The 24,493-nt window shown below is 33.3% G+C and overlaps 1 protein-coding gene across 4 annotated transcripts in view; it reads right to left on the reverse strand.

Moving 5' to 3' along the window:
- Positions 1-24,493, reverse strand: part of LOC121380211 (trinucleotide repeat-containing gene 18 protein-like) — a 110,246-nt gene that overhangs the window by 80,815 nt on the left and 4,938 nt on the right. For all 4 annotated transcript variants that reach the window (XM_041509029.1, XM_041509027.1, XM_041509028.1 and 1 more), the window contains exon 2: positions 8,953-9,244. In XM_041509029.1, coding sequence (XP_041364963.1) covers positions 8,953-9,151 — 199 coding nt within the window. In that variant the 5' untranslated portion in view covers positions 9,152-9,244. The remainder of the gene's footprint in view (positions 1-8,952; positions 9,245-24,493) is intronic.

The following is a 24,493-nucleotide window of genomic DNA, read 5'->3' on the forward strand; positions in this document are numbered from 1 at the left end:
TAATAACTGCAATAATTACAACTACGACATTAATAACTGCAATAATTACAACTACGACAGCAATAACTGACAATAATTACAACTACGACATCAATAACTGTGACAATTATTATAACTACGACATCAATAACTGACAATTATTACATTTCGACAGCAATAACTGTGACAATTATTATAACTACGACAGCAATAACTGACAATTATTACATTTCGACATCAATAACTGTGACAATTATTATAACTACGACATCAATAACTGACAATTATTACATTTCGACAGCAATAACTGTGACAATTATTATAACTACGACAGCAATAACTGTGACAATTATTACAACTACGACAGCAATAACTGTGACAATTATCATAACTACGACAGCAATAACTGTGACAATTATTACAACTACGACAGCAATAACTAGAACAATCACAACTACTGCTGCAATAACTACAAGTATCACAGAAACTGCAAACATTACAACTACGACATCAATAACTACAACGATTACACCTACAATTACAACAAACATATCTACGGCAGCAATAGTTATGCAAGTTACAACTGCGACATCAATAACTACAACAATAATTGCAACTACTAACGGTAAAAAAATTAATTAAATCGCGACTTTGAAAATCGTTCTTCTATTTGCCGGGCATGCTCTGTATACTGCACATAATAATGTAAGATAATGATCAATTATTTTGGCTTTATTCTGCGGCGCCATCAGCCATGTTTTGTCGTCCACGCAGGTGCGCTTCCACCCTAGGCAAATAATTATCACCTAGCCTGACCCCGTGACCGGCCGACTCAATTACCGCCAACAACCACAAAGTGACAGAGATTTAGTTTAATGCTTGACCACCTTCGTGTCGCTCAAATTGATAAAAGTTTAACAAAATATATATCAAATTTTGTTTTCACGAGTATTGTGGTTCCTAGGGCTGTGCAGAATCTTGTACTGTATAGGTTCTCAAATTCGGTCTTCTATTTAAAAAATTCTTGTGGTAGGTTTGAAGATATCTTCGGTTTCAGCAGCAGTACGTTTTGCTAAAAATAATTTTGTTAATGACCCAAAACACCACGCAGGAGAGAAAAGGACAGAACAGAAGAGAACTTCGTTTCTCTGAGATCACCAAACGGTGATACATTTAGGTGCTTTACAGACATATATACTGACAGCTGCAGTGTATTATCAACACATTATGCTATAAAATAATTAATTATGGAATATAATAATAGCAATAATGAATAAATGGGTATAATTATTGTATAAGAATAATTTTTAAAGACGGCAGTGTACTCTAGGCTTGACAATAAACACATCGGATATAATTATAACATATACATGTTTTTAAAAACAGCGTCTAGTCACACTGAGAAACAAACGTAATTTTTTTTGTAACTGACGAACATATTACATGTCCCCCATTAAACACAAATAAATTCATTATACTCATTTGCTACACACTGGATTTTTAAGGGCATTTCGAAATTCGAACGGGTTGGGAGTGCGCACACCCAGCACCCTCCCCTTGAATCAGCGCCTTAAAAATTAAAGCATTTCTTTCATTTTTCTTTCTTTCTATGTTTCTTATTACATCCGCGAACTTGAGGGATGATCCAGAATTAATCACAAGGGTGTCATGATAGGGGTTCCCTCCCATTCTGCCTACAACCCACTTTGCCTACACCCATTTTGCCTACAACCCATTATGCCTACACTTAGTTTGCCTATAGTGTGAAAAAGTGACATCCCCAGTTAATAGTGGGACAATCCCTATTATTTTGTGTCTCAAACCAATATAAAAATATTGTATTACATAAACAATTAAGATTATAATGAACATAAGTAATGTAATTGGGGCTTAGTTGCGCAAAGGTGATTTAATGCTCTTTATGGTGATTAGTATTAGTCCAATGATCCCATACTGTGATCTTTAATATGTGATCAAAGTGAAATAGGATTACAGTTAAACTTTGTACAAAATATTTGTTTACTATTTGTGAGGTAATTTTTATAGTTTAATAGTTTTTGATGTGTAATGTTAATTGTTTTTATAATAACATATGTGTTTGTCATATTATTTTTATATGCTCCACTTTTAACTGGGGATGGCATCTTTTCATACTGAGTGTAGGCAAACTGAGTGTAGGCAAAGTGGGTTGTAGGCAAAATGGGAGGACACCATGATGGGTGAGGTGCACCATAATCACTATTTTATGCCAGATGGGTGAGATACTGGTGGGTATTTTTCTAACCTTACACATTCACTCATTCTGTCTGCACAATTTTTATTTATAATTTTTAAATAAAAAATTATGTTGATCATCATACACCTTTGTTTGACACCCAGTAGCCGATGTGGGTTTTTTGTGTGTTGGAGTGTCGTTAAGCATTATTTCATTCATTCATTCATTCATTCATTCATTCATTCATTCATTCATTCATTACAAAGATTGATCAATAAATTAATCAATTAGATAGTTAATTCATTCAAATTCTTCCTTCTGAGCATACATGACTTAACTACAATTTTTTTTTGTTGGCGGTGAATATACAAAAACCTGTCTCCCACATTCCCATGTGAATCTGGAACATCCATAACCGAATTATCCTCGCCCTTTTTTCTTTTCCTTTTTTGTTTGTTTTGCAGAATAAAGAAACGAGAACCTAGCTGACTTTATTGAATCAGATAACCCGGTACACTGATGGCGAGTAGGCTTGCTCCGTTGTCGCCATTTATTTATTTATTTATTTATTCGGCAAGAACGTGTATCAAGAAATGCCCCACATACCGGACACACGTGTTACTAAATACTGCACACAGCAATGATCATTTAGAAAGGGATATTCCTCGTCATACAATATGACAGTGTATTGTATAGAAGATTAATCTGTATCGCAGTTAATGTTTATATCTAATCATACCTAATTAAATATATCAGAGCCATGTGATTTTTTTTTTACCAAACACTATATAGATGAAATATTATACAAAAAGTGAAGTAAAGTATATGTATATACAAAAAATAAAGAAAATACATGTACATTCATATTTATATACAAAACTGTTTACAGCTAATATATGGTTTGCGTTTGTATGTTTGGAGATAATTTTTTCTATTGTAAATTTGTACCATTGTATTACGTTTTTAATTTAGAAGTACTGCATATTGTATTTTGTATAAACTGTTCATAGTACAGTGTATTTTGTATTAAACTCTTCATAGTACAGTACTTTGTGTAGTATTTCTAACATAATATTTTGTATAATACTTTTCATAGTATAGTACAGTACTTTATTTTGTATAATACTCTTCATAGTACTGCGTGCAATACGTTTCATACTTGTACAATATTGTCCATAGTACATTGTATTTAATACTTTTCATAGTACATTGTATTTAATACTTTCCATAGTACATTGTATTTAATACTTTTCATAGTACATGATATAACACTTCATAGTACTGCGTGCAATACGTTTCATACTTGTACAATATTGTCCATAGTACATTGCATTTAATACTTTTCATAGTACATGATATAACACTTCATAGTACTGCGTGCAATACGTTTCATACTTGTACAATATTGTCCATAGTACATTGTATTTAATACTTTTCATAGTACATGCTATAACACTTCATAGTACTTTATATATAATTATTCCTATAATTTTTTATAATACTTTCCACATCAGTTTGTATAATTATTTTTATAATATTTATACAATGCTGCTTTCAGTAATATTTTGTGTTATATATTTTCCTAGTACTTTGTAACATACTTTTCACAGAACTTACATAGAAGAAGAGCTTCGTGCATTCAGTAATTATCATTTCGATTACAAATCTCGTGCGTGGTAATAATAATAAGTAATGGCTCTATACATAAACATGTGTCGATAATCTAGAGAAAAAATCGTAATTACGTGCACAATGGGCACATTTAAAATACAAAAAACATTCTAAATCCACACGATTTGACCTCGATCGAGCTTGCGCTCAAGAATTAAGAATCACTTTTCTTAAGTCGGTAAATTTAATATGATTGGCGCATCAGCCCACACTTTGATCTCAGTCAGATGTAAAATGAGCGGAAACAAATGTATAAGTAGATTTCTCGTCGGGCGAACAACAGCGCGGGCAACAATTGGATGCATAATATTAGTAAAGCTATTACCGCTAATGGCGGGCGCTGTCGGTTCATTGACGTTTAGTGGTCAGCGTATCACTAAAATGTTTACAGTCTATCAAAAAATATAGTTTCGGATTTATAATACACGAAGTATGCCTGAGATGTGGAAGGTACGGTTACGAAATATGAGAATTTATTTCAAACTGAAGAGAACAGATTCTTCGTAAATTTCGCTGATTTGGTCATTGTTGTCAGTCTTATTATCTTCACTAATAATAATAACAAAAATATTATTTATTTATTTATTTGTTATTCTTTTGTGATTTTATTTAATCTGTTAATATTTTATTTATTTACTTTTTATTTATTTATTTATGATTTTATTTATGATTTTATTTTAATCTGTTAATATTTTAACTAACTATTTATCACACTAGACAGACGAGTTGCCTACAAATATATTAATATACAACAACAGATTTTGTTTTTTTCCAACCCAGATTATTGCACCATTCTATCAAACTGAACTATTTCTGTGAAAATAAAAATACCGTAATCCGGGTGATTAGCACATTCATTTGTTTACGTTCTAATATTATTAATAAAATAACCACATGTACAAGCCTGTTTTTACACGTATTTGTACTACGGTTAGTAGTTAACTGACCAAGCGGGAGCGACAAAACTCTTATCATATTTCTCCACTAATACCAGATTACGAAATTCTGACAGGATCACGTCGATAATTAAGGCACATGGGAAGGGAAATGTTAGTGTAATGAAGCGAGAAAATAAAATAAATACTCTACGGTAAAAACACACGGTCACAGTTTACACAGCCTGAGCCCCGGTGACTGGCATGTGGAATATTACCAAAGAAAAAGACAATCTATTGTCGTAAACCATACCACCCATTTGAAGCGTGTGCACCCCTTCCCACCCAAACACACACTCATGGCTATATCACTAAAAAGAAATCGGATTCCAAGAGACTATAATAATAATAATAATAAAAAATATATATATGATAATATTGATAATAATAATGATAATTTAATATAATAATATATTAGTTTAAACATATTTTCAATAAAACACTAGACAACTAGAAAATAACAATAACATGTATTCTACCACATTATTTTAAACATTATATAGGGTTAAAAGACTTTTGTAAAAATCGTTATGTTTTTAAACAAACACTTAAAATTAAGTAAACTATTTTTATCATATTCATAATAGAATACTAAATGAAACTTATTAAAATAAATAAAACAATATACAACATATACAGAAACAAGTATTTCAGAGAAAAATTCTAATTTTAGAAGAAAAAAATCAATAGTTAAAAAACTATGTTACTTTCATCTGTCGCATGACACATGTCAGTCTTGAAAAACACCCCCACCTTGAATTATGTTTATCTGAAACCCAAACCAGCAAACCAACGATATCAAGACGTTTGAGGGCAAATAAAGAATTATTCATAACAGTACAATATCTACGTTACTTGTAGATAACATCCGCTAATCTATATATTAATATTTTGCGTGTCTGTGCTTATGCATCTACATACACAGCGACAATAAAACATTAATTAATTTCTTCAACGCACGCGAGCAAGATACAACACACAAGAATACGAAACTAAAAAAAATATCTTTAATAATAATAACTGAATTGCGGTGCTACTCATGCACGAACGCAAAACCACGCAACACAGCGCAATAATAAGGCAAAACAACGCAACACAGCGCCCAGGGCGATGACGAAAATTAAGATTCCATTTTACAGTTGATAGATGATTGAGAACAAAAATTACTTTGATCTCTAATTGTCACTGTATCCCTTGTGACAATTCATAAGCCCTTTGATACTGTATATACAAGAGAGAAAAAAAAACAAGTAAAAATTTACATGTCAGCTAAACATAATTAAATTTTGTTAATTTCTTTCTTTCATTATGACTGTTTCAGACCGTATCACAGGGCGGTGCCTGTGTGTGGTCTTTATTTATTTATTCATTATTTATTTATTTATTTTAAAATTATTTTTGTATACCCACCATAAATAAATGAAATGCTATTTAAACATATATACAGAGACAAAACTATTGTATTAAGTAGACCCATCATGCATAAAGTAATAATCATGATGCATCCCACCTTCCTCCATGATCACGTTTGGGACCGTTCTAACCGAGAATGCGGGAATATTGTCCAAACAAATACTTGTAGAATGGTGTGAATATCTAAGTTAATATATAAAACTATCTTACTAAGATGCACTCAGAGTAATGGAATGAGCAACTAAAATATGTAACGTGATGATATTCGAATGTTTATGCTCTGGAATAAGTAACATAAGGGGCATATATCAGCAAGGAAAAAACTCTACCGTGTGTGTGTGTGTGTGTGTGTGTGTGTGTGTGTGTGTGAACAACCCGGCTTAAATAAAGTCTTGGTCACTAGTATTTGTTGTGAACCACAGACTGGAAACTAATAATAACTCCGTGACAATCTTCCTTTCAATTGCCGAATCGTCCTGGATTATGTCACAACAGTTAAACTGTCTGTATGACAAAGAAGAAGCAGCAGAAGAAGAAGAAGAAGAAGATGAAAAAGAAGAAAAAAAGCTCAAAATAGAAAACACGAAAAATATCTTTGCTGTGATTGCAACAACAAACTGTTTCATGTAAAAAGTTGACCGCGCTGTTTAAATATACATACATGTACAATTATATTATAGTGAGTTTATTGTTAATTTACGTCTTTATAAGAACTTTAGTCTTTTTTAAAACTATAAAATCCAGATTATTAAATAAACATTGAATGCATTATAACAGATTTGTTAAATTAAATTTGTATTAAGCTGCATTTTGTAAATTTTCATGAAAAACCCAATTCTTTTTATCTTTCCATTTCAGCATTTCACATAGTTTAGAAAACATATTAGCATTTTAGAAGAAAAAAAACCCATCAAAAAACTTTAATATTAATCTTAGTGATTATATTTCTTGTAAGGCATTATTATTATTTTTAATCAACGTTACAATTTAAATTTTAATACAAGGGCAGTAGAAGTAGTAGAAATAATAGTGGTACAATCTTTCAAGTCGCAGACCCTAGTTTCAAGTCGCAGACCCTAGTTTCAAACCGTAAAAATAGACACTTAACTTTAGTTAATCTTTAAACGTGTAACATATTTGGATAAAGTTACAACAGAGTGAAACAAGAGTCTGTTGCAACGGTGAAATACCCTTAAAATAGACTAACACTCGACTCCATAACCGTTTGTTATATTAAAAACACCAGGATGTCCAGAAACAGGTCGGAGGTACGGAAACGAATAACCTAAACAGTAAAGTAGGACTACATTTATCAAAAACGAGTCTTAATCTTGAACAAATATGCCTCAGTATTTAAAAACTAGCATCTATCACTTTAACAAAATATTTGGTTTTAAATAATAAAATAATTATATTTCGTACGTTTCTATTTAAAAGGAATATTACTAGTATATAATTTGTTTTTTAAACATATGAAGAATCATGAAATCCAAACTCAATTTTATAGATATGTTTTCGAACGTATATTATGTATTATCATCATGGTCTCGCCAAAGAGTAAGAAAAATGGGCGTGGCTTGTATAACCCCACCCCTATGTCCGGTACACGAGTGACGTGATGTGACACAAATTGCTACGACATGCACGTTTGATGTACGCCGCAGAATGCATGTCAGTGGGCTTTATCCGTGTCACGGCATTAATGCAAACACGGGCTGTGTCCTGCGAATATTTTACATGGAAAACATTACCGCAGAATGCCCTATGGGTAAATGCAGCGACAGGCTACGATTTATGAAGCAGCGCACATAATATTTGCATGTCCAGTCTATGAATTCAAATTAATATGAACATTTGAGAGAACTTTATTCCGACACGATGCACCGAACGTGCTTTAAACTAAAATGTCACATCCAAAAACTCAACAGTTGCTTCTTCCTCAATAAACAATTACTTTCGTCGTTTCCAACAGAACAGGATGTTTTATATTACCTGCTTTACATATTCGACTGGTACCGGTATTGAAACAAAAATAGCACATATATACGTAACAGTAAATACCTAAGATATACATAGCGCGCAACAATAAGTCTAAATGAGTTCCAAAACAAAATTGCTTTCTCAAGACACAATGGGATGGAAAAAATATCTATAAATGATTCTTAATTATATCCACTGAAAAATTAAAAAACCCAGTTTCATTTATATTTGGAGATTTTATCTTACCAGTAAGAAATGCATTCCAAGATTTAATAATATAAAGGATGTAATATTAAAACAACCTTGAGCAGTATTTGTGTTTGGAACCATATAACAAGCAAAATCGATAACACGTTCCATTAAAAAAATACAAAGCAACACTTGATTTGACCTTAAAATTGTCAACAAAAACAACTTTAAAACAAAAATATAAAAATAAATAATTAGATAAATAAATGTAAAGTTCATATATGTAATCTCCCCTCCTCCCCCCCCCCCCCCCAACAACAACAGAAAAAAACACAACAAAAAACAAACAAACAACCGCCCCAAAAAACAGTCCTTTTTTTTCTTTTTTTAAAATAGTTTTTATGTATGAATTCAGTTGTTTTTAAGAGACCCTTACGCTGCTGTTACCGCGCAATGACTGTTACAGAGAAAAAAGACGTTAACCCCCCCCCCCACACACACAAAGTGAGCAGCTTAACTCTGGAAATGACGTACTAGTATTGGAAAGTTGTAAATAGTCGACGGACTCACCCGGTGAATGCACCGTCAGCGACGGGGGCATAAACCTGCTCGGGTAATGTCCCAGTGACGCCATAGACGATGGCGTCCCGGGGCGAGAAATATCCGACACCCCGGGACGGCCGATAGAGGGCGTGTCGCCGTAGCTGGATCCCAGAGCCCCTAGAGCGCCTGAAGCGACTAATCGATTCCGTTCCAGGGAGAAATCCATACGTCCGTCCGTCAGTCTATCCCGCCAGGCCGATAGGCGCTCCCGTCTGCGGGGGAGACATGCTCACTGATGGCGGCGAAGAAACCTAGGTACCTATGGAAGATAAAAAAAAAAAAGAATAAGAAAGAAAGTAATAAAAATCATAGAAAGAAACCCGCAAGCAAGCAATCGGTCTTTGTGACGTTGCGTAAATACTCGATGAATATACCTATTCTGGAGAGACGAAATGAAATGAAAAGCGCGTCTCCCCAACCGCAAACGCTTTTATGATGAATAGCAATTTTACGAACAGTTTGTATTGTGATGTGCTACTCTTTATTTTTATAATCCACACACCGCACGTTCTGCACCCTTAAAATTGGCGCTTCGTGGCATTATCAGGTGAGTAGTGTTATGGTTTAGTAGTTAGAAAAAATACCGCACATGAACACACACACACACACACACACACACACACACAGAGAGAGAGAGAGAGAGAGAGAGAGAGAGAGAGAGAGAGAGAGAGAGAGAGAGAGAGAGAGAGAGAGATAAAGATAAAGAGGGAGGTGGATAGAGAGGGAGGGGGAGAGAAAGATAAAGAGGGAGGTGGATAGAGAGGGAGTGGGAGAGAGGGAGATCGAGGAAAGGAGACACGGGGAGAGAGAGGAAAGGAGAGACAGGGAAAGAGACAGACACAGAGACACACACACACACACACACACATATATATATATATAGAAATAGGGGGGGGGGGAGGAGAGAGAGGACACACACACACACACACACACACACACACACACATATATATATATATATATATATATATATATATATATATATATATATATATATATATATATATATATATATATATATATAGAAAGAGAGAGGAGAGAGAGAAAGAGGAGAGACACACACACATACAGAGAGAGAGAGAGAGAGAGAGAGAGAGAGAGAGAGAGAGAGAGAGAGAGAGAGAGAGAGAGAGAGAGAGAGAGAGAGAGAGACACACACAGAGAGACAGAGAATGAACCGTGAGTATATAATTATTCAAACCTAGCAACCCCGGTTTCGTCAAAACACTAAAACAATAATAGAGTAATTTTTAACAACATGGTTAAACATCCCGGATACAAAATGGACAAATATTATGTTATAGTTATCGGTGTCTTAGTCATATCTAAAATTAGTGTTACGGGTATTTTCAGCGACACATTACGATATCGCCTGTATGTGCAAAACTCTAATACAACAATTGATTTGGGTTTATTTTTGGAAAGTTTTGATACTGGGATGACAGAATTTGATATATTCTAGTCACATTAATTATGTGTCAAACACACGTTTACATTCATCAAAATGCAATTATTCATGTTTCGACAGAACAGACATCATTAAGTGAAGATTCGGCACAACAAAATAAATAAAATTGTAGCATTTTGAACCCCTCCAAACAAACACACTAAACAACACCAACACCAACACCAACACCAACACACACACACACACACACACACACACACACACACACACACACACACTATTTTAATGATTTAAAAATTAAAAAGTAAACAATTCGATGTATCATCGGCTAACTTTACATGTGAGTAAACATTTATTGGTCGTTGATCAAAGTATTGTAGTAGTAACATAACACCGACAGTATCGGACGAAACCCACTAATAATAGTTTAAGATGTTACAACACTAATTTTGTAATACTGATTAAATGCATACGAACTAGTAAAAAGAAGAAAGAAATGTTTTATTTAACGACGCACTCAACACATTTTATTTACGGTTATATGACGCCAGACACGGTAAAGGACCACACAGATTTTGAGAGGAAACCCGCTGTCGCCACTATATGGGCTACTCTTTCCGATTAGCAGCAAGGGATCTTTCATTTGCGCTTCCCACAGGCAGGATCACTGGTCGGTGCAAGTAGTTTACACCTACCCATTGAGCCTCGCGGAGCATTCACTTAGGATTTGGAGTCGGTATCTGGATTAAAAATCCGATGCCTCGACTGGGATCCGAACCCAGTACCTACCAGCCTGTAGACCGACGGCCTAACCACGACGCCACCGAGGCCGGTACAAATTAGTAGAATTTCATGAAAATGTATATATCCTGTTTAGTCACGTTTTTGCAATATATCTATCAGCTGTATATGCGATGTAACATGCATATTCAGATATTTTTTTACCAACCCTATTAGGGCGTCTTTGTATAATAAATATTGATATATTGATAACTCGATATACTCCTCGCACTCTCAATGTATTATTTAATAAAACAACAACCATTTACTTTAATATATAAAAATATGTTATACAGTAATCAGTGGACTGTTTCCACTCCACTGACGATGATCGATCGCACGCCCCATCACGTCCCAGGTTAAAACACCACCACTGATACAGATCGCAAGCAAAACGATTATTGTTTTTACCAAACAGCCGATAATGACGATACGCACTTCTAACATGGGGTATACGGTCGTTTTCATATCTATAAAGGTCCTCCTAAAACCCATATGTCATTTCCAAAGATACATTTTCATGCCATTACACGCATAAAATATGTATCAGCAAAATTTGCGTGATGTGCAAAAACCCTCCAAACTCTGACATGTAGAAAATGTTGCTAGGCAACCGACAACGAATATAGGTAACCAGGCTCTTGGTAAAGCTCTAAAACAACAATTACTATTCACGTTACCTTCACGTTACCAGAGGCTACACGACAGTACAAGTATGTAAATATAAAACATAATTTAAAGTATACATGCCTGAAATAGTTTTCATTTTACATTTGCAGCATATTATATATTCTGTAATAGACATACAAACCCCTACAACAGACCCACATAATTCCCCATATGAATCACATACTAGTGGTGCTATATTCAGTATTTCTAGTTTCGATTCGTCTAGCTTCTGTTGTCAACCAAATGATTGTCACTTAAAGGAGCAGACCCTAGTTTCATCCCGTATAAATGGACACTACGTTTGGTCGAGTTACAAACCTGTAACATATTTGGATAACGTTACAAGTGAGTAAAACAAGAGTCTGTGAAGCTGAAATGGTGAAATACCGTTAAAAATATATCTAAACTCGACTCCATAACTGTTACCTCTCAGACACACGTGCGTTTTTTCTTTTTTTTCTTCTTTTTAAATGCATTTTGTGATATTAGAAACACCAGGAAGACCGAAAAAACTTCGGTTGTACGGAACTGGATAATCTAAGCAATACAATATAAGTAATGTTTGATTTCAGTTATCATAAACGGCTCTAATAGTGAAAGATATGCCTTAGTGTTTAAAAACTAGGGTCTTTCCCTTTAAATCTAAATAATACAACCTATCTTTTGAAACCATACAACTTCTAAATATGAACCATATAAGTGACAAATCCATAATATATACCTTGTATATTTCACATAGCTTCTAAATATAAACCATGTACGTTACACAATATATATGATATCGTACTGGATACTCTACAGGGCGCAAAACGGAAATTAAAATGTTACTTGAGATAAACAAACATCTACCAAGAACAAGAAATTATTGGGTGAAAATCCGAATGTGTGTAGTCTTAAAAGAATGACTTTAAGTATAAATATTCAAACAATACTAAAGTTAGAAAGTCCACAAGGAATAATTAACAGATCGTATATTATGCGAACAAAAGCACAATTACGAATCATTTTAACAGCTTAAAAATAGTGTACGCAGCATTGATATAAATTGACATAAACATTTTTGAAGGAGCATTGAAACAGCAAATAATGTTGACGGCGTCAACACTGTGAAGGTCGTAAATAAGACACGTTTTTTTTCAACAAACGCCAAGTTTAATAAAGGATAATATTTATCCACTAGATGCATTTTTATACAAATGTGTTTATACTCGTAGAAAATCATAAAACTATCATTTAACAATCTCCGTTACTAGTTTGGATTTAGAAAACTAGTCCGGGAGTGGCAGTCCTCTTTGTGAGTGTGCATGAATGATGTATGATCCAGTAAATGATTTTCTCTGGAATGGCTGTCCTCCTATAGACTTGACACTAGAGAGAGATTCATGGAATCAACCACTATTTATAGACGTGACACTAGAGAGAGATTCGTGGAATTAACCACTATTTTGCCAAATACCCATTCCACTCTGTATTGTACAGAGATACGGTCTTAATCGCGGATAACCTTTTGGTCGTTTAGATTTATAAGTACCTTAGACGTACTTCAACTTTCGATCGTAACGAGAGACCGCAGTAAGAGCAAACGTTATCATATCGATAGAAGGCATTTACGACGACAATAGTACTGAAATGTGTCGTGAATTGGTGTCCATATATGTAAGACTTCACCACCGAATCACGTTTACGTCTGTGTAGACGTAAGCGATTTTGTTTTAAGAACTATGTATGAAGGTACCATCGATAACAAACTATGATATCACATAAAAGAGGGTATTCCGATGGAAAATAGTGCAAAATTGAATAACTATATCAATGTAAGGTGTATTTATAAATTAGCACCAGTCTGAATAGAAGCTACAATAAAAGTTGTATGTAATCATAAACGAAGATAAAAAAAGCCTTCGTAGAATGAGACAAATATAAGAAGATTGTGTGACACATTACGTGAAATACTAATGACATACCACGACTAATACTGTTAGTGCCTTTGATTCGATATCGAGGTAATTCATACTGAAACTTGTTAACATCGACAGAGGCTGTCGACAAGGGGATATTCACTCTGCCCTATTTATTTATATTAACATCGACAGAGGCTGTCGACAAGGGGATACTCACTCTGCCCTATTTATTTATATTAACATCGACAGAGGCTGTCGACAAGGGGATACTCACTCTGCCCTATGTATTTATGTTAAAGGCGCAGACCCTAGTTTCAGCTCGAGAAAATAGATACAAAAGTTTAGTTATTGTAAAAAAACCTGCAACACATATTTGGGTACGGTTATAACAGAGAGAAGCTAAAGCATGTGATGTTAAAACGGGAAAATAACTAGACCTTGTCTCGAAAACCATTACTTCTCAGAATTATGAAAAATGTATTTTGGGGTAAAAGTAAAGTTTGTTTTATTTAACGACGCCACTAGAGCATATTGATTTTTTATCTTATCATCGGCTATTGGACGTCAAACATATAGTCATTCTGAAACCGGTTTTTTTTAAAGATGATACCAGCTTTCACCACACAGGCTACTCTTTTACGACAGGCAGCATGGGATCTTTTATTTGCGCTTCCCACAGGCAGGATAGCACAAACCACGGCCTTTGTTGAACCAGTTATGGATCACTGATCGGTGCAAGTGGTTTACACCTACCCATTGAGCCTTGCGGAGTACTCACTAAGGATTTAGGGAGTCGGTATCTGGATTAAAAATCCCATGCCTCGACTGGGATCCGAACCCAGTACCTACCAGCCTGTAGACCGATGACCTAACCACGACGCCACCGAGGCCTGTGTATTTTGGGGTATTGCAAAAACCTGTATGACCAGAACTACTTCAGTTGTACAAAAATTAATATTCTAAATCATAAAATGTAAATACTTGTAATTTAAATTATCAATAACGGCTTTAATAGTGAAAAATACGTCGTAGTGTTTAAAAACTAAGGTCTGTCATTTTAAGTATAGAAATTCATAAAACGTTAATCGGAAATACTTGAAATGAAAAGCATTTACACTGGCTGAATTGAATAAATTTGCTGGCAACAAAATGTTTTGTCAGAGAGACACACCGTTCAGTTCAATATGTAAACTTAGAAATAAATTGGCCTGAAAATATATTTAGAAAGAATACCCTCTTGGATTAGATATTCTTGTAACAGTACTTACTACCATGACACAAATGTGCAAACAGTTCAATCTTGACTGACGTTTAGCAAAGTTTGATATATGTGTAATACCTGGTAACGCGTTTTAAAATAATACAGTATTAAATTGTAGCAAAAAGCTGGTGAACATAGAAATGATTTGTGGCGCAGTAGTTACAGAATACTGTAATCATCCCATCGAAGAAGCAGAACACTTTTTACGCTATTTTCCTATATATGATATAGTTCGTAATACCCGTTGTTGAAATTATTTTAATCTCAACTGTAACACTTTATTATGTGGTCATCCGAAAGCAAAATATCCGCATATTCAAAATTATGTCTAGGATTGTATTACTTTCGCCTGTTTTAAATAATGTAAATACTTTACCATCGCTCTCTTAATACAGGCATGTTGGCCAATCCCAAAACCGTATATTGGACAGTAAAATGAATATAATATTTTGTTTAAACTAATTACTGAACTACCAGAAACATATTTAATATATTAAGATACTGAAATTGTATTTGTTAATAAGGATATACTACATTTATCAGGCACATCGCAATGGCAGCAATTTCAGGAACGTTTACGTACTTTATTGTATTTATCAAAATGATAATTTTTTCAAAACCTTTCTCTTGAAATCCTTGTTTAACAAAATATACATTCATATCTAAATGCTACCCAAGAGTCTATGCATTTTATACGCGCTGAGGTGTTGTTGGACATGAATTAATTATTCAGTTCAGTTCATTCATTTTAGAAACATGTTTGTAAAACAAAGAGATGTATATATATCAAAGATTATTACAAATAAGCTTTTAATGCACCATGCAATGTGTGTGACGTAATAAGAAGTTAATCTCAGTTACATATATGATTTAATAGTACCAGTCTACTCCAAATAAACACCCATCGCTTGAGGCTACTGCCCACCTTTCAACATTACAAACGGAGCTCAATTAGGTTTGCCTTCTGGGTTTATGAGTGTGAAAAGGTAAATGTTTTTCCAAATATATCATAATATTATATACATATATATATAGACGGACATTAATATTAGACATTATGTTACCATAATTCTACTTTTCAGATGACAGGTTTTAATATATATATATATATATATATATATATATATATATATATATATATATATATATATATCTAATTTTAATAATCACTACTTTACTGACAAATTTCTAATTTGCATGTTTATTAATACTAATTTTCGTGCTTATATACAGGTTCAAGTTAGCTGTCCTGGGCACACCCAACATTTATCTTATCTGTCTACCCAGAGTAGTGGGTTAGTAATTAGTTTTTCGTATGACAGTCTTATTATTTAAATATATATCGTGGATGTTTCCAGTGAAATAATGCTAATTTGTTTGTATAATATTATTGTCGCTCATAACTGTATTGAGTTGCTTTTAAAATATTATGTATATTGTTTTATATTTTTTATATAACATGTATGTAATTTTTTAAAAGGTGAGACGAGAATAAAATATTGAATGAATGAATGACAAAATAAAATTATTTCACGAAAGCACAAAATGGTTGTTAATTTAAAAGCCTATTGGTGTGTCTACCCACCAGTGTTGTTTGAAACAAGGCGACTCTGTGACATAGTTGTGAATGAAAATATTCTGAATTCATAAAACGTTTATATACGGTTTAAACATTAGTGTTCTTTGAGTGTGACACATTATTATATTGAATCCTGATCTATTAATGTGACAAACATTATTGTGTGTGTGTTTTTTTTACTTGAGTTATTGCCATATCTAGCGTTCACGCCTGGTGTTTCCAACAAGAGCTGACACACATCCGGCGTCCAGTGGTACGTACTGTCATCAACAATGTTCTCAGAAACACGTTTATGTCTTATGTAGTGCATTCATTGCGACATTGACCATTAGCAGAAAATACTTTGCAATTGTCGTCAACAGTTACTGGAATGTATATTCAGTGCATGTGTTGCGTGACATAATAATAATAATAATAATAATAATAATAATAATATTGCTATTATTATTATTATCATTTATTTTGTATAACGAAATTATGCAGTGTGTGCATACACACACACACACACACACACACACACATATATATATATATATATATATATATATATATATATATATATATATATATATATATATATATATATTTACACACACATATATGCATAAACACACACATCTGTAACACGAAATGTATATATAATGAAGTTAATCTTAGATACAATATATCACTTTGATCATGGATACTTAATTTATTTGCATTAATTCAAACGGTCTTTGAAGCACTCCCCAAACACACAAACGTACCTGTGTGTGTGTGTGTGTGTGTGTGTGTGTGTGTGTGTGTGTGTGTGTGTGTGTGTGTGTGTGTGATGGAAATCAATTAAGTATCCATGATCAAAGTGATATACAGTATCTAAGATTAACTTCATTATATATACATTTGCATGTTGCCGATTCCGCACCCTCCACGCTTCATTAAACCAGTCACACTATCTCAGCCAGGAAACACTGCTGGATTCGCAGACAGCCGGGAAGAAAGTGTAATCTCGTAATAATTATTACTGGGCTCGTTTATACGAATTACTATTACGTAAGTGCTCATGATAAGGAATGAGCGCGCGCGCCGCTCGCACGCGGGGAACAATGACGTAGGTCACACCCCACTATCAAACGTATGTTAGTATCGAGACTTGTAACAGTCTAATTGTAGTTAGGGAAAGTACCTGACTACCCCCTACCCAACTCCCAAAGAAGACCCAGCCTAGTGTGTTAAACATTAACAGATGATGTAGGTAAATAATAATATGACATAATATGACATATAACAACAATAGTTAATTAAATTTTTTATTTATTATAGGCCTAATCAAATAAGTGTTTATAGGTTAGTTTATTGTTGTTTCTACACTTAGACATTGTGCTATAGTGGTGTCGTTAAACAAAACATTTTAATAGATGCCGCAGCAGCAGTAGTAGTAGAATAGAAGTAGTATTAGAAAAAGCAGCAGCAGTAATAGTAGTAGTAATAGTAGTACTACTAGTAGAAAAAGTATCAGTAGTAATATGTACAAGTAAACTGACCATACTAATACGACTAAACGTTGTTGACGTATATATGTTACACAGAATACACAGGTTGAGCTATATTTTATATTTTGCTTTAAATACTAGTAGTCTGTTCTAAAATGATACTAAAAACATTCAGCTGTTACTAACGGGTAAAGATAATTTTGACGGTAATATTTCATGTCGTTATTGACGTATCGATCTGTCGGCATGTGACGCTACATAACTGGATTTGGTCTGTGTCTTCACGATCGCCAAAACTCAACTCAGTTAGATAGTAGTCCACGAAATTACCACTTTCTGCCTCGCATCATATATAGTCTCTTCATGACCGTTGATACTCAACTCAATGAGATAGCAGTCCACGAAATTACCACTTTCTGCCTCGCATCATATATAGTCTCTTCATGACCGTTGATACTCAACTCAATGAGATAGCAGTCCACGAATTTACCACTTTCTACCTCGCATCATATATAGTCTCTTCATGACCGTTAATACTCAACTCAATGAGATAGCAGTACACGAATTTACCACTCTCTGCCTCACATCATATATAGTCTCTTCATGACCGTTGATACTCAACTCAATGAGATAGCAGTCCACGAATTTACCACTCTCTGACTCACATCATATAACCACTGCGTGTGCTGTAACCTCACCGTGGTGCAGGGGTGTAACATTCTCTTTGAGAATGGCCAATACAGCACAAAATTGAAGTTTTGAGTAGAATTCAGTATCCGTAACATTCTGTGATATTTGTGTTTTTGCACAGTTCTTTATACTGTTTTTGTTTGTCTTGAATTTTTATATTGATGTTGATCATCACTTTATTTATTTGCATTACCATAGTTTGACACCCAATAGCCGATGTATCTTTCGTGCTGGGGTGTCGTTAAACATTCATTCATTCATTCACATCATATATAGTCTCTTCATGACCGTTGATACTCAACTCAATGAGATAGCAGTCCACGAATTTACCACTCTCTGCCTCACATCACATATACATATAGTCTATTCATGATCGCTGATACTCAATTAGATAGCAGTCCACAAATTTACTACTCTCTGACTCACACCACATATAGTCTTTTCATGATCGCTGACGCTTAACTCAATTAGATAGCAGTCCGCGAATTTACCACACTCTAAGTCACATCACATACACTATTGTTTTCGTTAAAACCCCCAACTGTCTATGGGAAAGTGTATATAAAAATATCTTGCTGCTAATGGAAAAATGTAGTTGATTTCCTCTGATGACTACATGTCAGAATTACCAAATGTCTGACATCCAATAGCTGGTTATTAATTTATTAATGTGCTCTAATGGTATCGTTAAAGAAAAACAAACTTTAACTTTCCCCGAATTTACAATTCTTTTCTTCGCACTACCTAATAGCGGTTTCGTGAATAAACTCAACTCAGTTAGATAGCAATCCACGAATTTAACATTGACTGTCTTACATCACAAAGATTGGCGTTTTCATGAATAAAATTAGCTCAGTTAGATAGTATATAGTTCACGGATTTACCATTCAGTGCCTCGCACCACATATATTAACATTATCGTACATACTAAGTAGTACAACTGATATAGTAACCCACGAATTTACCATTCTGAACCTCACATTCACGAATTTACAAATCTCTGACTCACACCACGCGTATTAGCGATTTTGTGACACAAGCAAACAGACATAACACGTATATTTTACAATTAGTAGTAATGGTAGTAGTAGTAGTAGTAGTAGTAGTAGTAGTAGTAGTAGTAGTAGTAGTAGTAGTAGTAGTAGTAGTAGTAGTAGTAGCAGTAGTAGTAGTAGTAGTAGTAGTAGTAGTAGTAGTAGTAGTAGTAGAAGTAGCAGCAACAGAAACAACAGATGTAACAGTAATTGTTGTCGTATAAATTAAAAAACCCCAATAAAAAGCAATGACAATAACATTTTCCCTTTTTACGTATTGAACTCGGAATACCATGGATAAGAAGAAAGAACAAATTTATTACAAGAGACGGACAGACGTACAGACAGACAGGTATAAACGAAGCTGCCAAATATTTGTAAAACATTTGAAACAGGTGTAAAACTGGAGAGCTATATTTTCACACCTATCCGATTTCCTCGCTCGCCTTATTGATGGAAAACACATTGTGTTTGCTTATATACAAAAGTAAGCACAGGTTTCCCACATTTACAGACGACTCTGTAATACCAAAGACTGTCCTATAATATAAAGGAATATTCTTTAATATCATTGACTATCATATAATATCAGTATAAGACTCATGTTATCCATAATTGTGTTTCTATAACAAAAATCTGTCTATGATATATATATATATATATATATATATGACTTGTGATATTACATTTTAAATATGAATGACATTATATTATATTTTAATTAATTCCTTCTAGTTTCAATATTTTTAGAATCATAATTGTATTAAAAAATAAAAATCTACAAGCAATAAAACTTTAATCTAATGTTAATGGTCGATATACGTGACAGTGTTATAAAGGAGAAAAGAAGGCACATTTTTCATTAATGAGTCATTCACATTCAGTTCGGAATATAAATTGTTTAATTTTACAAGTGCCCCGGTTGGTTGATAGGTTAAATTGTTAAATGCCATTTTGTAGGTTGCTATTTTGTAAATATACACGTTGTGCTTTTATTATATAACTTTGGAACAAATCGTAACCATGAGCAAACGTGATGCTGAACGTCGTGATTCTCGTGAGTTTTATTCAGTGCTTATTCAAAGCAGCCATTTTAAACCTTTCCGACGCACCCATTGGACTCTGTACGAGACGTCACGTTAACCCTTTTAATGTCACTCGGTCGTTTGCATTTGTATACCTTTCTTTTTTATTCGTATTGTACTAAAGTATGTGTATTGAAAGCAAAATACGTCGGTTCTAAAGCCTTTTTCAAGAAATCCAAACAATACTTTTCTTTGACTTGGTGGATTTGGTACATATATACGATATTCTGTACACACACACACTATACATGTACACCGTTTGGTCCTCGAAATATACCTCGTGGCAATCCTACTAGGGATCGTCAAGTCCCCTGTTAGAACCGATTGGTAGAAATATTTTAATACCAAAAAAAAGGATAAAAAAAGAAGAAAAGAATGTTTAATATTAAGATCGATTTAACAAAACAAGAAGAAACACCGTTACAGCATTACTTGTAAAGAATACTGAATAAGCAGCGTTATGTTGTGGATTACACCGCTGTAACCAATTGCGATATACTGGACAACAAAAGAATATAAATTTATATTTCTTTACGTTATTCACTTAGGCCCCCTTTGACAGCCTATTTACGGAATTAATTGCATTATGAAAAACATATATTAAAATATTCCTCTCTTTTTTTTAAAGTATAATTTAGTACCAAAGATTATAGCCAAAATACATCTACGTGCATCATTACGTTCTACAAACATGCAAAAAGAACGGAACTCTATTTTCTAAACACGTATACATAATACATAAATACGTTGTTCACATTTCGACTGATTAACTGCCAAATACTACACAAATATTCCTTTGATTAAAATTTATAAGTAGATATACATGTATTTTAAATCATTCCAAAACGAAAACCTAGTCTGTTGTAATGAGACCGAGACACAACAATCACCAACATACTTGCTTTTCTTTGATTAACTACGCCTTTTCTAATTATCCGGTTTTTAGCTGCCGCCTTATCCACTGGTTACAACATGTATTACGCGAATATCTGTGTATACCAGTCCATTTGAAATTCGGTTGATATCATTATCAACTACCCTGCTATTGTTTTTCATCAATTAAAGAGGCCAAAATAAAGTGTTTTTTTTTTTTTTAAAACAGACCTTCAATTAAAATAATAACTATTACTTAATCTTAATGTAAATAGCCCATCGTTGCAGAAAACCACCAATATATATATTCAAAGTATTTACTGAAAAAATTCAATGAAAATAAGGAACGACTTACTGAAATAGTTATGCTATTAGCATCCCAATAGTTTTTTTCAGGTTAAAATGCAACTGAACTTCAGCTTTTTATTTTCACAGGACTTTTTAAAGTATTCATAATTCATTTACAAAAAACCTTCGGTTAATGTTTTTTCTTTCCCATTTTGTACATACAAAAATGATTGTATTCGATAATACTTTCGCTTACACCCGAATCTCTATACTAATTTATATTATACTGTAAACAATTATTATAGTGATGTACGGTACCTGATTTAGCTATGTATGTAGGATGATGGGATGATGCCAAATGATGTGGAAATAGTTGATTGATATTCATACAGCCACCTACCACTGCTGCTGCTTGTTTATAGTACTAAATTACGATTTAAGTGGCTTTGACATTTATTTGCATCAGTAGTTCTAGAATATATTTAAAAGTCACTTGCCACGGGACCAGTACAATGCATACATTCATATATATGTTTTCGCTAATGGATGTATTCCAGAAGGCAACAGTTTGAATGTAAATTGTATTATTTATTGTAGAGATCACTGACGCCCTCGACGTCACATCACAGAAACCACAGATATCATTATTATAGTTCCGAAACTCATTCGGATGTAGAGACACGATTTGACAATATATATTTTTTATTGAATTTCTTTGTATTACATATCATGACTTAGCCAATTCTTTTAAGAGGAGAGGTACCAGGAACACAGGATATATATATATATATATATATATATATATATATATATATATATATATATATATATATATATATATATATAAACACACACACACACACGCACTGTAGAAATGGTTACTATGAATTAAAGAAACATTGCAAAAAAGTGATTGATATAATGTAACCATTATTCTTCATATCAAGGCTTTATTAAATCTTGAATATTATCAAACACACATGCACACACACACACACACACACACACACACACACATATATATATATATATATATATATATATATATATATATATATATATATATGTCACCATGTACAACTATTTCAGAACACGAAGACTAAAAACGCATTCACGTATTCAATTAACGTATCTGTGCTGAGATAAAGAGATATTGCAAATGAATTGTTTTGATTCAGTGGCATCAAATGTCCGCAAACCTAAAGACAGCTATTTGAACGCCGACCACATAACAAAAGCTAAACCACAAGATTTTCGTTTAGATTATTAAGTATTGTGTATATCTGTACACATAATTGTAATTAGAGTTCAGTGGTTGTCTCATATAAATCACGGTGAAGTCAGTGACATTAAGTATCTGCGAGACTAAAAGAAAAACTAGTTGATACACCGACCACAAGACTGCAGAAGTTAAAGCACTGTGAAGATGATCACGTTATAGTACACTGCCTATAGATTATGATCATGTTACAGTAAATTAACTATAGACTATGGTCTCTAGCTGAAGATATATTGTTTCAGTTACTCATTTCGTAGTAATAACAAAAGCAAAACAATCAAAACATTGGTTAAAAGAAAACACTGGACGTGTTTTAAATTACAGCTGGATGCCACAAAGTCTGTTGTAAGACATACTAAAATACAGTTGATATTTAAAACCTAATAGAGATTTCAATATAAAACACTAGTTTGTGCTTTTTTAATGCTAGCAAATACAGAATGAAGTGTATATATTTGTAAGTAGTGTTATATAAACGTAAATTTCACATGTTATTGGCATACATGTATTATTCTAAATACTTCGTCAGCGAACATTGTTGTAGTCTGTAAATAATATGCGCACATCTATGTTATGCCTGTAAACTCTACTTGTTTGGTAAATAAATAAATATAAATATATATATATATATATATATATATATATATTTATTGTTTATCACTGTACAATAAATACCAGATAACTTCATTAAACTTAATAACTATACATCTATTTACACATGGTGTAGAACTGAAATACGAAAACATCATTACAGGATCCAAAATCGTATATCTTCAAGAGATAGTTTAATACTAGGTTTCACAAAGCCCTGATAGCATGCACTTATTAATCACTCAAAACATGCTGAAATATTTAAATGACTTTCATTTTATTGATTATAAAAATTACTTAAATTATGTTTTTATTTGCAACAATAATTATTCGGCTGTGTACATTATTAGCATTTTCACATGAGCTACTTTAAACAAGTAAAATGCCATCATTTGAAATAGTGTGGTATTTTGGTATTCATGTACAAATGTTGAGGTAATTAGTTTTCCTTCATGTTCCATATTATTAGAACACGGGCACAATAAAGAACTAGTATTTAGAACGTGTGTCTACCAATCTCCAATCACACCTATTAACCTACTACCCAGACCTAATTCCCGTTCTGAAATCAATGACCATGAAATCCACGCAACGGTTT

Source organism: Gigantopelta aegis, chromosome 8 (genome assembly GCF_016097555.1).
Source record: "Gigantopelta aegis isolate Gae_Host chromosome 8, Gae_host_genome, whole genome shotgun sequence".
Taxonomy (NCBI): domain Eukaryota; kingdom Metazoa; phylum Mollusca; class Gastropoda; order Neomphalida; family Peltospiridae; genus Gigantopelta; species Gigantopelta aegis.